This window comes from Liolophura sinensis, chromosome 7 (genome assembly GCF_032854445.1).
Source record: "Liolophura sinensis isolate JHLJ2023 chromosome 7, CUHK_Ljap_v2, whole genome shotgun sequence".
Taxonomy (NCBI): Eukaryota; Metazoa; Mollusca; class Polyplacophora; order Chitonida; family Chitonidae; genus Liolophura; species Liolophura sinensis.
In genome coordinates this window covers 32430686-32446115 of record NC_088301.1, presented here as the reverse complement: position 1 = coordinate 32446115, position 15430 = coordinate 32430686, and the positions used below count along the sequence as shown (strand labels likewise).

The window sequence follows — 15430 nt, the reverse complement described above, 5'->3', positions numbered from 1 at the left end:
GAGGCTCCTGGTCATTGTGCTGCACTAGCACACTAGCATGTTTTGATGACTGTTGTATCTTGACAGTTAGGTGTGGTTTTATTTAGTTATTTGTCTTTATACTGTCACCCAGAAAACCTTGCCTGATGGAAGTTAAGCATGCCCTGGGCACATACATGTGCCTGATAAACCTTCAGACGTAAAAACCCCTTCCCCAACAGAATTTTTGTGGGTTAAATTTAATAATTTGAGAGCACATTTTAAACTTAAGCAAATGACTTGGCTGAAATTTTCATCCAAGCCTTATGCTTTATTTCGTGGTCACCAAATATTGTCAAGTTTCACATTTAGTGAATACATTTGGTTGAAACTTTTTTATGTTCCAGCTGTGTGTGCAGTCATGCACGACTGGCCAGTTTTGTGTTAATGTACATGTGTCATTTGAAAACTGTAGTATTAACTTTTAAGTGCAAGAAAGTACATGTATTGAGACTAATTCTTGATATTTGATATGCATGCGTACATATATGTGGATAGACCTGCGTTATTTGTCAAACCATGTGATTGTCACTGCATGGTTTATGCAGAGTTACACTGTGTAGTATGACGTTGCACAGTGGTCAAAAGCAAATGATCAGTATGTTAAATCTGACTTAACTGACGGAATTGTATACCAGAACTTCAGTTAGGGTTTCTGCTAGTCCCATTCTGTCATCTGTTTGCTCTGTCAGATACACTCTTTAGTCTTTTTGGGAATTGTGTAGTTGTTAAAAAATGAATGATATACAAAAAACAGGGATGATTTATCGTGATTGCACTCTCGGTTAAGTCTCCGGTAAGAAAGTTTTACTGAACTACATGTAGCATGTATATATGTACATGTACAATAACTGACCTGCTCGGAACGTAAATTTGTGATGCTCATTTACAATACATGTACTGTACATGTACTCTGGCATGTGTATGAATCTGTGAGAGTTTCTGATTTGAAAAAAAAAAAAACAAAAAAAAAACAGGCAATGGACAATTACAGTTATTAATAATTTTGTTTATGATTGGTGTTAAGCATTACACTTCAGAAGTATTCAATACTATGATGGCAGTACCTGATTAGGTGTGCCCAGATTAAACCATTAGTCTTTGCAAAATACATGTAGCTTACAAATTAACCTCCGGAGTTGAAGGCACATCTGAACCAGTAAAACTTCTCTGTAGTGAGAAGAACACTTTTGTTAACTGAGCCATAAGGCACCTGTGGATAACATTTTTGAAGAAGGATATAAAGAACATTATGCACAAAGGGTGAACGTTGGCAACCATCGCCCAGGCTGAAATTTAAGCAGGTAGCTACAGCATATATGATTTTAGTGTAGGGTTAGGTTTCATTCTGGTACAGTACATGGGGACAGAATCATGTTTCATCATGGATATCTGTAAAGATCATGTTCTGTCTCGAGGACATATGTACCAGGGACAACATTAGACAGACTGTAAATAACCTAAAATTTCATACATGGCTATAGGGTTGATCATTTTTGGCATACCTATACGAAGTAAGGAGCGGCATAGTGAGAGGGGGATCAGATGCTGTCAGTGGTGGTGTCGGTATCCAGTTTGGTTAAAGTTTTGGCCAATCATTGGGTTGCAGGGACCACCCATAGTTCAAAGATAGCCAATCGTCAGTAGCAGTTTGCATGTGAAAAACGAGGGAAGTTTTTCACCTCATAGCTCAACATTTCCTCAGCCTGTCACAGGGTTGCAGTTGTCAACCTCAGTACATGGATTGCGTATCAAAGGCCTCTGGGGGGAATTTGTTTGCGAATTTAACTCCCCACAATGTCCTTTATCATTACAATGATCTACAACTCCATAACATATGAAGTCTCTAATTTGCAATCTTTACGTAAATGATAAACAGTCATATAGCTGTGACTGTATAAAAATTCTTTCTTGTTGAATTAATGTCAAGATCTTTAGCACTGTCTAATTAGAGAATGATATCTGTGGTGTCAATCATTCTACTAATATTTTGGTTTTGAGGTCAAAATTTGAATGTATCACATGACTTAAACATTGTGCTAAGGAATATATTATGACTGTTATTAGCCTGTGAAGATGAACATTTTTGGCGCAGTCTTAGGTCATATTCGTTATACCAATAACACATTAGGGCATAAATCTTGTTTTTGATTAAGAGAATTGAACTATGTTTTTTCTTCCTTGTCACTTATAAGTTTTAATCTAGTAGGCTACTTGTACTATTAAAGTTTGCCTTCTTTTTATGCGGTTTTGAAGAATATTCCACTTACCTGTTGAGCAGCAACCAAACCATCTCACACTGGTGGGCTGAGATGGCTCTGTGAGCTATAATGCTCTTGTGTGTGTGTTTTTTTTTTATGCACTATTAGAAAGTGGAAAGTGTAAAATCTCAATGCCCCTTGAGGCCGTCAAAAGTAAGGTGTCTTTCTGTTATACTATTGTTTATGTGGTGACTCTCATATTACAGTAAAAGACCTTTTCACCTACATGTGTGCGAGTATATCTGTGCTTTATTTGGTTATACGAATGGTTAAGTAACTGGGAGGTGTGCAAATAGCTGGTTCACACATCCCTGAGCCCTGACACTGAGGACGACTTGGCTTTCTCACGGCTATATAATGTTGTCTTATCTTACAATGTTTGTGTTATCACTTTACATCTTTACAAGCCAAGGACATTGTATTTATATCTAAGGTTCGGGCTATTAGATAACATGTAATGATAGTATTTGAAATGAGCCTAGCAATTATTGATTGTGAATTTTGCCTTTTTTTTTTTTTTTTAGCCCTCAGCTAACTTTGGGTGAAGGATATTGTCGTCGTTCAAAATATGTTGAGATCTGAGTCAGGTATCCGTATAAAATATCCTTATCCACTCAGCATTGAGAGGGTAAAGCAAGAAAAAAGGACTGGTTGACTCAGTATAATATGACAGGGTGTAGTGTCATATCTGGTGTTTTAGGCATGATACTTTAGTGGTGGCAGCACTTTAGCGGTACACTCATCTAACCACTCCTTGTCATATGACTGAAAAATCAAGTACAACATTAAACCTCAAACATTCATTCACTGGCTCAGATCAACATGTTAAAGCACTGATTTTCGTCCACTAACACTCCCGTGACCTGACGGGTCTAGTCCTCAAATCCAGCTCAATGCTGTTTTGGCTATGGCTTTAGTTCAAAAGTCTCGGTTTCCTCCCACCATAATGCCGCCAGTCCTATATATGTGAAATAGTCTTCAGCAGGGCATAAAACACCAGTGAATAATAAATTAGGTCAAGAGGTTTGTCAGTTGCCTGGTGAATGTACATGGTGCAGGGTGTTTACTTCAGACACTCTGCTTTCCCCTACCCATAAACATGATTGCCGACATATAAGTGAAAACTTCATTGAGCATGGCATGCTCCATTCAAGTAAATAATTCAGTACCATATTTCAGTGGTGAATTTTACCAGGTTGGTGGTAACCGTTGTTTTCTAGTCAAACCTTGTCCACATACCTGGCTAACTTCTTGACTTAAAGCCACAGCTGAAAGAGAGTATGAAGTTTGATTTCATTTTGAACACGGGACATCTCTGCTCATGGCCCTAAAAGTGGCAGTGTGCCATTGCTTTAACCACCTGAGCCAGTCAGACCTTTTTTGCATGTTTGTAAGATATTTACTCACACATATTCGGAAGGCATTATTCTGTATTGACTGATAAAATAGTACTTTTTGAGACGCCCTGAAAGTGGCCAGTCCGACCAGTAAAGTTTTGTCTCCAAAGTAAAATTAAAAATGTGCACAGAAATTTGCTTTTTCATATGCTAAAAGGTTGAGGAATTACAATACTACTGAAATAAAATCGTTTCTAAAAGATAACGTACACCTCACATTCACAAACTTAAATGTACATGTACTGTCCAAGGTCATTTGGTTTGTGATTCTTTTAAATATGTGACCATTGAATTCCACTTGTTTTGCCAACTTTGTTACAGGTTGGTGTTATCTGATTAGTCTGGCACAAGATATGAGAAAAGGAAGTTTATGGCCAACATTGTACACAGTGCACTAACCAACCAGGAAGTAATTTTTTTTTTTGTTTTTTTTTTTTTGGACAGTTGGTGCACCATGACCTAAAATATTTGTATGCCAATGGTAACAGTATTGTGTTGTGTTTTCCAGTCAAACCCTGCCCTGCTCCTTGTACAGTGGTCAGAGCATTTGATGTGCAAGCAGTCCAGAATCATTTCCAAACTGTCCAGTTTATAAGCACAGACTTCAAAAATGGTAATTCTGCCTTCTTTATTTGATCTTTTTTGGGATTACACAGGTTTATAGTGGTACATGTAGTAATCTCTTGGATTCTGGATAATCTTGAAATGTGTCATCAGATTGTACTTTAAGCCTCTAAGTCAGGTCAGCTTATAAGCACATACTTCAAAAATGACAATTCTACCTCTTTCCTTGATCGTTCTCTTGGATTGCACAGGTTTTATTATAGTGGTAGTGATCTCTGGGATTCTGGATAATCTTGATTGCACTTCTGATGCTGTTGTTCTTACTGGAAATAATTTTATGCGGTCGCTGTTAGTTTTCCACAGGCTCTGCCCTGTTTCCTCCCACCATAATGCTGGCGGCCATTGTACAGCGTAAAACACCAATCAAATAAATAAATTGCATTTGTTGTCTTCAAGGTGAAACTGATATATATCTTCAGGACTGGGTACACCTTTTTGTTCATCAATCTGCATGGCTTCTTTGTTGAAGAGGTGCCATATTTTTCTAAATTAGCACACATACTTAGCTCAGCAGGATGTGCACAGTAGGTGTAAGTGCTTGTCTTTCTAATGAGCATTGCCCTGTAGTCTTGTCGGAGCAATGTCTCCAGAGAGGTTTCACATGTTATGCTTATGACAGAGGTATAGTAGTCACAGTAACCATCATACCATGAGTCTGACTCAAATAAAATTCTTTTCTCCTTGGAGTTTGCATATTTAACCTTCAAAATGGTGTTGCGGAAAGCATTAAAATGGCCAAAAAAATTTTGGCAAAAAAGTCAATATCAAGAATAGCTCAAATTTATCACTTTTCAGTAAATATCAGACAGGATCCTGTACTTATTTATAGCGTTAACATGATTACAAATTATAATGTGACAGGCTTTATAAATTTTAGGTACATTATTGCTCATTTGATTGGTAAGACATGCACAGACGATACTGATTATTTGATTACTATTCCAAAATAATTGCAAATCAAAAATCTGCATTCATTAAAATTTTAGCTCATTCTGTGGATCTTTCCAATTGAAAATTTTGTTGATAAATATTCTTGGCTGAAATTGGCACGAGGAGATTGACAGGAAATTTGGTTACATAGTGACCAGCATAAATAATTCAGGTCACGACTGCTACCAAGACTAAATGTAAAATTCAATAACTGTTGCTAACTAGAATTTGCAAATTGAGGAAGTCTGTGATTTTGGTTTCATTTTCTCACTGTCTTCCTTACTGAATGTAAGCTTGTGTGACTGAACTTCGGCCTAAACCCCACTAACCTTATCTCCTGTGTCAATCTATTTCTCTCTCCCTCCACCCTTTGGCTCTTCCAGGTGGACCTAGCTTTATAGAGCAGGGACCCCATACAGGCTGGTTTTCATATACACAGAAAATTAACAATGCCCTTCACACAAAAAAAAATTATGTTGTGTAAGTTCATGTAATATATGAACTTTATTTATTTTTATTTACTTCCTTTGCCATTGTAAATGGTATTACTACTGAAGTATCAACTATTTTTCATAAAACACAAAACTTTGCTGTAGGGCAGATATTGTTAAAACAGTTAATTACTGTAAATCTTCAACTTATTCGACCTGTGGAATTTATGCATAATAAAATGAAAATAACACTAAAAACGATGTGTTTGTGTCAATAATGATGCAAGCTTCATTAAACTATGTAAATTATTTCTCTACACCTCTTAGTTGCCTAGGAATGTTATGAAATAATGATTAGAGCATATACCAGATACCATAGATATTTTAAATATTGTAAATGGATGAATGCATACACTAAAAGTACAGGTAAATATGATTCCCTTTAAAAGAATGAGAACAAAACACAAGCTTCTCAGATGTCTGCCTTCAGGCGGTAATTGTATTTATTTTATTTTGTCATTGTGTCTCCATGTACAGGACAAATTTTGTGCAAAATTTGTGCCTGGAATCTAGCTTATAATTGCTTTATGCCCTTGGATACTCAAGGGTGCATGGCATAATGCACATCACTGTCTGGATCTATGCGTTGAAACTTTATCATATTTACATGCACCCGAACCATGGTGTGTAAAGTCTTTATATAAAATCTACATGATCCTTGGCTTTACTATTTGTCTGTGATGTTTGTTTGCATACCGGTGATGCAACCAGGCAGCCAACTTATGAAATGTGACATATAAAGTTAATGAAGTTTCTTCTTTATTTTAATTCCTTCTTGTCCTTGACACAATGCTTAAAATGTGTGTACTGCTTATTCGTGCTTTACATAGCCATGGATCAGACTGGGATCAGTTGAGGCTTACACCTAGTAAAGACTGGTACTGGGAGAGTTTGGGTCCATGAGATGACAGTAAGGCAGCATTTCAAATATTTTGACGTAAAAGGATGATTATGTTATAAAAATACTCTGGTAACACAGTTAAACACCAAGGAATCAAACAAATACAGAGACTATCATCAGTAATACAGAACAACATCTTAAGGGGTATAAGACTATGAGCTACATGTAGGGGTACATGAACTTTCACATATGCCATGTATGCTTATGTACTAGTAATGGTCAAAGGATTTGCGCTTGTGGTCGAGCCGGAATTTGAACTCCATGTCCAAAAATGCAGCACTCTATCAACTGAGCTTATGCTCCACTTTAATCTGTTTCTGAATGGATCATTGGGATCTCACTGACAGTTTTTTTGTTCAGGCTTAATAGTACCATACTTAAAGTTAATTTAAAACTATTGCCGAGGTGGTTAGCATGCCAGTGCAGTGCAGTGGCCCAAGAGCCTCTGACCAATGGGGTCGTTGAGAGTTCAAGTCCAGCTCTTGCTGGCTTCCTTTCCGGATGAATGTGGGAAGATCTGCCAGTAACCTGTGGATGCTGGCCGACGTCGTATAAGTGAAATATTTTTGAGTATGGTGTAAAACACCAATCTAATAAATTAAAATGTGTGTAAGTTTTGAAATTATTACACTTGTACATTTACATGTGTGAATTTGTCTGCCAGACTGATTAATCGGTTTATTTACCCTAATGATGTAGAATGAGTCATTATTCTTTTATTTATTTGATTGGTGTTTAACTCCATAAAACGCTTCATTTATGTGATGGGAATATGGGTTGAGGAATTAGATGTGTGTGATCTAAGCCATAGCCTCTTAAATTTAAATAAAGCCCACATCCAACCAACGACTGAGAAAAATTATAGAAGCTGCACAAAATATCACACTATGTCTTTAGACAAACAACCTTTGCACTTGAATGTGCAGCCCATAATATGAATATTGATGATCCAGCTCATTACATTGAGCAAAAGACTAATTGTTAGCACTTCTCAGCAATACAACATGTCATTGTTCTTCAATGCTAACCCTTAATAGCCTTCAAGCAAGTCATGATATTTCATGTCAATAATGAAAAATTCATAGCCAGAATATATACTTGGGTATTGAACATTGGAATTGTTATGATGTTAAAATATGAAATTTGAGGAGTACGTTCGTGTTTGTTGAAGCATTCTTCTTTTTAATTTATGCATGAAAATATCATCAAACAGAAATCATTATAGCACTTGCATTACATGTCCAGTGTGCTCATTAGTGAAGGGTTAAACAACATGGAAGCATGATTAATTATGGTATGCAGGTATTTATAGACAGAATTAACCATGATCTGTAAATATATGGAAGCTGGAGGCCCTGAGTCAGTAAGTGCTGTTATTTAACTAGCTGGAAACTCCATGTACGAGAAGCCGATCATTGCTGCTCTCAGGTGTAGATCCACTACACAATTCTGGACATTGAATTGATACAGTCTGTCTCTGTGCTGTGCTGTGTGGTTGGTGACAAACATGGGGAATACCTCAAACAGCGTTTTGCCTTTCTATCCAACCTATGGAAAGGTAAGCTTAGAAATTAACATAATAATATGTTGTCATACATACAAACATGCAGTCACTTCTTTCGGTGAGTGAGAAACAATTAGAGGAACATGTCAGTTAGCAGAAAACGTCAGGCCTTAAATCTCTTACTACATGCATGGTTTTACTTGTTTTAGTGTTTGTTTAGTGGGTCTCAAGGTAGAGATTTAACCATCAATGGGGTGTGCTGTTCTGCATTTAAAGATGAAAAATTGATATGTGTAAAACTTGGAATATGTCCGCTATAATTTAAATGTTTCCCTCAAATAAAACATATTTTATATATGAACATGTAAGTCAGTTCTAAAGTAAGATGCTGTTATGCTAACTAAGGAGCTTACAGTGTTAAGGTAAAAGATTTCCTTGCACAGCTACATGTAAATTGAATGAGATAATTGTATTAATATTATGTTAGAGATTAACCTATAATTATCTCCAACATGTGAAGAGAAGTCTTTGATTTGAACCAGTTCAGGAGAAGTCTTAAGAGTCACACATATGTGCAAGTATCTAATATAAGCTGCTCCTGTGTATGTATTACTATAGCCAGCTTGTAGAAGCTACAAGTAACAAACATATTTTGAGGTTGATGACAGACTTTGTTGTGCAATCCTGGTACCAGTTCATAGGAGGCTTTCTCTCATAATAAACAAATATGGCATCAGGTCAGCTTGTTGGGAAGCTTGGTGATGTTACGACTCACCATCCACAGGAGTATCAAACAGTGTGGTTATTTACCCCTGACATGCCTGAGAAATTCATGTATCTTCTCCAGCTGTGGAAAACAGAACAACAATTGTCAGAATTTTGGACTGGGATTTTTCCTGTTAATTCCCTGAATTCTGCTGGAGGAGCTAGGGCCTGGCTGTGGCTGAGTGATGCAGTTATAGGGGAGTCAGCTTTTATACACGTGATCTGTGCCATTCCTGTCTTATGCCGAGTGTGTTCACATGTACCTGAGTATAGTGAGAAAGAGCAAGGGGTTAAAAACACTCTTTCTACAGAAAGGGGTTCTTTTAAACCTAAAACCTTAGGTGAGTATTGTGTTCTCAAACAGTTCATTGAATTAAAAATTTTGGTTGATTTTTAAAGAATTTCTCTGTCCATATTGTTAACCTTATACTCCTTATACAAAAATAAAATGATGCTCTCTGCAATCCAGGAATAACATTTTTGGCATTCTTCAAATTGAGATATATTTACATCAGTTTCCTGCACACATTTAGTCTAAAGTGAATGGGGTGTGAAAGTGAAAAAGGTCAAGGAATAATTTTAGAGAATATGGAGATCATTGTGATATTGTTTATTTAGGGCATCAGGAGTATTGAGGTTAAGCTTGTGTAATAACAGCCCCTTATTGCAAGAGACAATAACAGTTTTTATTTACTCTCTAAAGCTTTGGATCAAACATGTGAAAGTATTACACTCCTCAGACTCTCACTAATTTAGTATTGAGTATTAAGGAAGGTTTATTTATCATACATGCTACATGTAGGTGTACATGCTCTTTTGCTTTTTGCTGCGAAAAGCAGCTCAGTTGGTCTATCAGTCAGGCAGTCAAATGTTTGACATGCTATCTCTTAACTGGGGTCATTTGCCAAACAATGAATTTGAAATGTACATGTACCCGTAACGTTGCCATGTAACTCATTCAGACTTGTTTGTTTGACATATCAGTTTATCATAGGCAGTTGATATTTATTTCTCAACTTGTTACATATTTTTCTTCATGTTCCTTAAAACCATATACTCTTCTTTTTATATTACCTTTTCATGTATTCTTTAAGAAAGGGCCTGACCGTTTGACAACATCGATTTCTCGGGGGATATCGCCACTTAATTTGCACCTGTAAAGGCATATTGTTTTGTATAATCAAATAAGTGCTGACTTTATATGTTTCTTGAGGTTTATTTATTTTATTTATTTGATTGATGTTTTAAGTTGTACTCTAGAATGTTCGCCTTATACAATGGCATCCAGCAACATGGTGGGAGGAAACCAAGCTTTACCTGTTGGAAACCCACCACCATCTGCAGGTTGTTGACATACCCTCCTTTGTATGACCAAAGTGCAAGCCAGCATGAGCTGGACTTGAAATCACGGCGCCCACATTGGTTAGGCATCTGAATTATTGTGCCACGCTAGCACACTAACCTGTTGGACACACAAACTCCCTAGTTTTTATTTTGGGACTGCTAAGAATGGTATTGTTTTGTCTTTGGCCTTATTGCTATAACGATTGAGAAAAAGGTTTTAGAGAATCTCGTAAAATGATTTAGGTGCTCAAAGCTTCACCTTTTTGGTGCTGTTTTTTTCTACCACCTTTCATAATAGTTTTTGAAGATTGGTCATTTTAGAAGGAACTCTACAATTATTTGACTATATGGAAATAAATAATATAAGTTTTGGTGACAGTACCAGTGCATTGCGTCAAATGCATTTTACCCATGGATTTTTAACACACCTAAGATTGTCTACAAAGAAATGGAATCCTCATTGAATGTGTCATTTAATTAAAGAATAATAGTACATCACCAATTTCCATTAAACTCTAAGCTTTTTATTAAATCACCTGTCTTTATTTGTTTTGTGATCAGTTTGTTTTTTGATTTACCAAACTAACCTTGTTTAATCCCTATCCACTTCTGCATCCCAACCCAATCTGGTATGAACCTGGTATCAATCTGGTACGCCCCTGTATGTGACCTTACATACACTTGAGCATATACTTGTTGGGATATAATGTGTTTAATGTACAGGTATAACTTATGTCATACCCTGAGGATAAGTGTTGGCGTCGTATAATGGTGAATGCAATGTTAAACAATATGTTAAGGGTGGTGTCTTTAATGCTGTGTGTATTGAGCTCAGGTTTTGCGCATGTGCAGAGCACAATAACATGAAGGCGATGTTGCATCTTCATGCACTGTGTGCGTATTATGTGTAAATACCGTAAATTACAAAATTCATGACTTGGTGTATGTTTATGAGAATCTGTCTGACAATGTTATAGCGGGGAGGTGTCTTAAAAGACACTGCATGTTTTGATCTGAGGTTTTTCAGTCATGTAGAGCACATTAATATAAAGGGGATGTTCCATCGTTGATTTGCTCTGTATATATTAATCCCCGAATTTTTAACAAAATTGGTGACTTAGTGTATTGTGTATTAAAATTAAGAGTGGTGTCTCAAATAGTAGTGCATGTATTGACCTAAAGTTTTACATGCATATAAAACACAATAACGCCAGATGATGTTCTATTGCAGATTCTCTGTGTGCATATTAATTACCGTCAATTACAAAATTCTCTCTGCTAGCCTTGCCTTGCTACCAAAGCTAAGTTATTTACCCAACAGTCCGCATGGGGGTTGTTACAGTTTCATGGTTTGAACTGCATAGTGAGCTGCTTTCTGAAAGCATTCAGCAAAATGCTATGATACTCAGGCCTTTAAGTATTCATTGCATACAAATACATTGTAAGAAGTAAAGTACAGAATATTTGTAAAGAAAACCAGAACATATAAGAAGTGAAGCGTAACCTGTTGATATGATGAGGTTTATTTCCTGTAAGTTTGAGGGTAGAAACTGAATGTTGTCATTTCTGTGCTGGCTAAAGTTTGTGCAAGGTGGTGGTTTGTAATTGGTGTTCACAGTCTGTGTTACTATTTTGCCTTCACTTTGCAGGATCAGGTAAGAAGTAATAAAGGTACGTGTATTTTCAGCATAGTTTTTCTTACTAAAAAAACATGTATTGGTTGAGAGATTTACATCCAGGCTGTTGAAAGTTCGACACCCAGGTCCTTGGTTAGCGTTTTACAAGCATGTTGTGGAGGGTTTTTAGTTCTGGACTTTGGCGATGTACACACCTTGGTGATGAGAATTGTACACCCAGGTCATTGATACACATCCAGGTTTTTGAGAGTTTTCCATTCAGGTTGTTGATACACATCCAGGTTTTTGAGAGTGTTACATCCAGGCCGTTATTACACATCCAGGTATTTGAGAGTTTTATGTTCAGGTTGTTAATACATCCAGGTTTTTGAGAGTGTTACATCCAGGCCGTTATTACACATCCAGGCCGTTATTAAACATCCAGGTTTTTGAGAGTTTTACGTTCAGGGTGTTGATACACATCCAGGTTTTTGAGAGTTTTATGTTCAGGTTGTTGATACACATCCAGGTTTTTGAGAGTGTTACATCCAGGCCGTTATTACACATCCAGGTTTGTGAGAGTTTTAAGTTCAGGTTGTTCATACACATCCAGGTTTTTGGAGTGTTACATCCAGCCTGAGGGACCGGCCTCACTAGCATAGTTGGTAGAGGGTCTGCTTCGGGAGCAGTAAATCCAGGGTCAATCCTGGTCGAGTCACACGTATGTCTTTAAAAGAGGAAGTTGCAGTTTCCTCGCTTGGCGTTCAGCATGAAGGGGATAGTGCAACTACTGGTTGACCCATATCAGTACAATGGCTCGGGCGGGGCGGCTTTCTTGCCTTGGGTAAGACATCTCAGTGAAGCAGCACTAGATAAAAGAGCGGTGAAGATCTGTCCTGCGACAAGGAGGCACATTACATGCATTTTAAGGATTCCTTCGTCATATGACTGAAAAATTGTTGAGTATGACATTAGCACTCACTCACTCCAGCCTGAGGTAGTTGAAAGTATAACATCCAAGTTGTTGATACAAATCCAGGTTTTTGAGAGTATTACATTCAGGAAAGCTACAATCCATGCCATTGATACACATCCAGGTTGTTGAGGAGTGTTACATTAAGGTCATTGAAAGTTACACATTCAGGCTGTTGAAAGTTATAATCCATGCCATTGATACACATCCAGGTTGTTGAGATTGTTACATTAAGGTCGTTGAAAGTTACACATTCAGGCTGTTGAAAGCTATAATCCATGCCATTGATACACATCCAGGTTGTTGAGATTGTTACATTAAGGTCGTTGAAAGTTACACATTCAGGCTGTTACGTGAAACCCATAGAAAATGTTAAGATTTATACAAACTTACACATCGAAAAAATTACACTGTGTATTTACAGTGTTGTGAATTTTTTCCATTGTGTTTACATGATTAGAGATTCGTTTCTACACTCGACTGTATATGGTAAAATAGCTTCACACATTTCCACTTGTGAACTTGTACATGCAGGTGCTTTTATGTATATAATTGATTCTATATGCTGTGGGAATCTTACAGTTTTTATATGGTTTTGCATGGAGCATCTGCTAACTGATAGATTATCTTAACAGTGCTGAGGCAAGTATTGCCTGTCCTTTCAGTCACGTGATCAGTACTCACCTTGCCTTGACATGTAGAAATATAAGGTATATTATAACAATTAAGAAATTATATTTGGTGAAAGAAAATATTGGATGGTTACGTTTGTATAGTTTTCTGAATGTTGTTTCAGGGAGAAAAACGTTAGAAATTCATCATAGGCTAAGAAACCTATGTTGCGAACATGTTGGCAAAAGTGGTTGAGAATGGAGAGGCGGACGTGATGAACAAGGAGTTAATACTTCTCTATGTTCTCACCCCCAGTATGATAATTTTGTATTGTGGTAATGTGGATTTAGGTTGTTATGCCTATAAACAAATAAGAAAAAGGAAATTGTATACAAGGTGAACTGTTGTGTGGAAGAAAAGGATTTAAAAGCACAACAAGTAGGAAAAATCCCTTTTCCGCCTGTATTCTTTTCTTCTCCTGAAAGAGAAAATGAACTTGAAAAAATGGGTCCTTTGTGTCAGTCGGTTTGTGAGGTATCTGCCAAAAGACGGGGGTTTACTCTAGGCACTCCAGGATTCCTCCACACATAACAGAAATGACATACTATACATGACATTAAACCCCAATGAACTATAAATTAAATTTATGCACGCAAGTACAAAAAGGGTAATTATTGTTTCTGTAAGAAAATTAAGGATTGATTTGATAGTCACAAGGCATTTGCATTTGTATTTTGGGAACAGTGATCAGGCTGTGGCATTTCAGGCATGTCATTGTCGTAGAAAAAGTCCCAACTTTAAGCAGAAGTTAATTTGGCCATGTTAAATAGTTAACACCTGTGAATGTAAGGCAGCTAAAGGTCCCTGGAGAAGGTTGTGGATCATGGTGGTGGTGGAGTATGGGCGAGGGGAGGGGGGTGGGATAGAAGAGGAGAAAGAGGATGTTTGCTGAACCATTCAGTGGCTGGGCTTACCCTTAATTTAACACATACCAAAGTGACCTAAAAAATCCTCTATACTAAAACGGTTAATGAACCTTATTGCATGTATTCAGCTAATAGTAGGTAGAAAGAAAGTTGTGCAGAAATGTATAATTCCCTGTTGATTTGTATGGTGCCACAAGCAAACAGTTTTGAACTGCAGGTTTTGTAAAATCCTGACCAGTGGTATTCTGATCTTTCGTGGTTCTGTAAATTGAAGTATAATGCTTCTTCAAACTTTTAAACATGTAAAGGTGTGCCCTTTTACACTGTGTATATGATTAATGTTTAATGCCATTCTCAAGATTTTCTCACTTTTTACAAGGGGTTGGATTTATGAGTGAAGGAATGGAGATAAAGTGTGCAGAGCAATTGGAGTAAACTGCTGGCATTCAGCAGTTGCCTGACAGACATCCCGGCTCGTGCTCATAATTCCAAAATCAAAACTGGAGGCTAGAGCAGATATTGAGCCCATTTTATAATGCAGGATATCAGTGTTATACTTTGTTGCAAACAGTGCACTTCCTATGTTCCTATAATTTTAACATATGGTAGTAATCAACAATGAAATAAATGAACTAATTCTAAATACTATTTTGGTAGTCCTGTTTTTAGAGATACTACCACAGTTGCAAGCTTTGAGAGTTTTGTGTGGCTGCATCCTGTTATGTAGGGATAGTCTCTATGCATGTATGTGCACAGTGTATGTAGACAAGTGCACTATCATGCATGTCTAAGGCTTCCTCTGTGTGAGCGTCACCCACGGCTTACATGTAGCCATCAAGTGTTCACAAAATTACTGTAAAAATGGTAAATATTCAAATGTACTAAAAGATTACAAATGTATTCAAATATTCAAAAGTGAACTGAAGTTCATGTAGATCAGAATTCATACTCATATTTAGACCTGTAGCATTTTATGAAATTGCTGCAAAATGAATGTACCCTAATTCTTCTAATTTTTGGGACAGATATTTGTAGTGCTGAAAGCAGAATATTATATTTCTTTCCCAG

General features: G+C 37.0%; 1 protein-coding gene across 7 annotated transcripts in view; it reads left to right on the top strand.

Moving 5' to 3' along the window:
* The window catches only part of LOC135469941 (FYN-binding protein 1-like), a 44563-nt gene that overhangs the window by 3527 nt on the left and 25606 nt on the right, over positions 1-15430 (top strand). The window contains exon 1 of one of the 7 annotated variants that reach the window (XM_064748596.1): positions 4184-4289. The exons of 1 other annotated variant lie outside the window; for it this stretch is intronic. In XM_064748596.1, coding sequence (XP_064604666.1) covers positions 4287-4289 — 3 coding nt within the window. In that variant the 5' untranslated portion in view covers positions 4184-4286. Of the gene's footprint in view, positions 1-4183; positions 4290-8076; positions 8181-8924; positions 9233-11778; positions 11891-12531; positions 12696-15430 lie in introns of those variants that run through there. 5 more of the 7 variants (XM_064748594.1, XM_064748598.1, XM_064748597.1 and 2 more) reach the window with 5 other exon arrangements.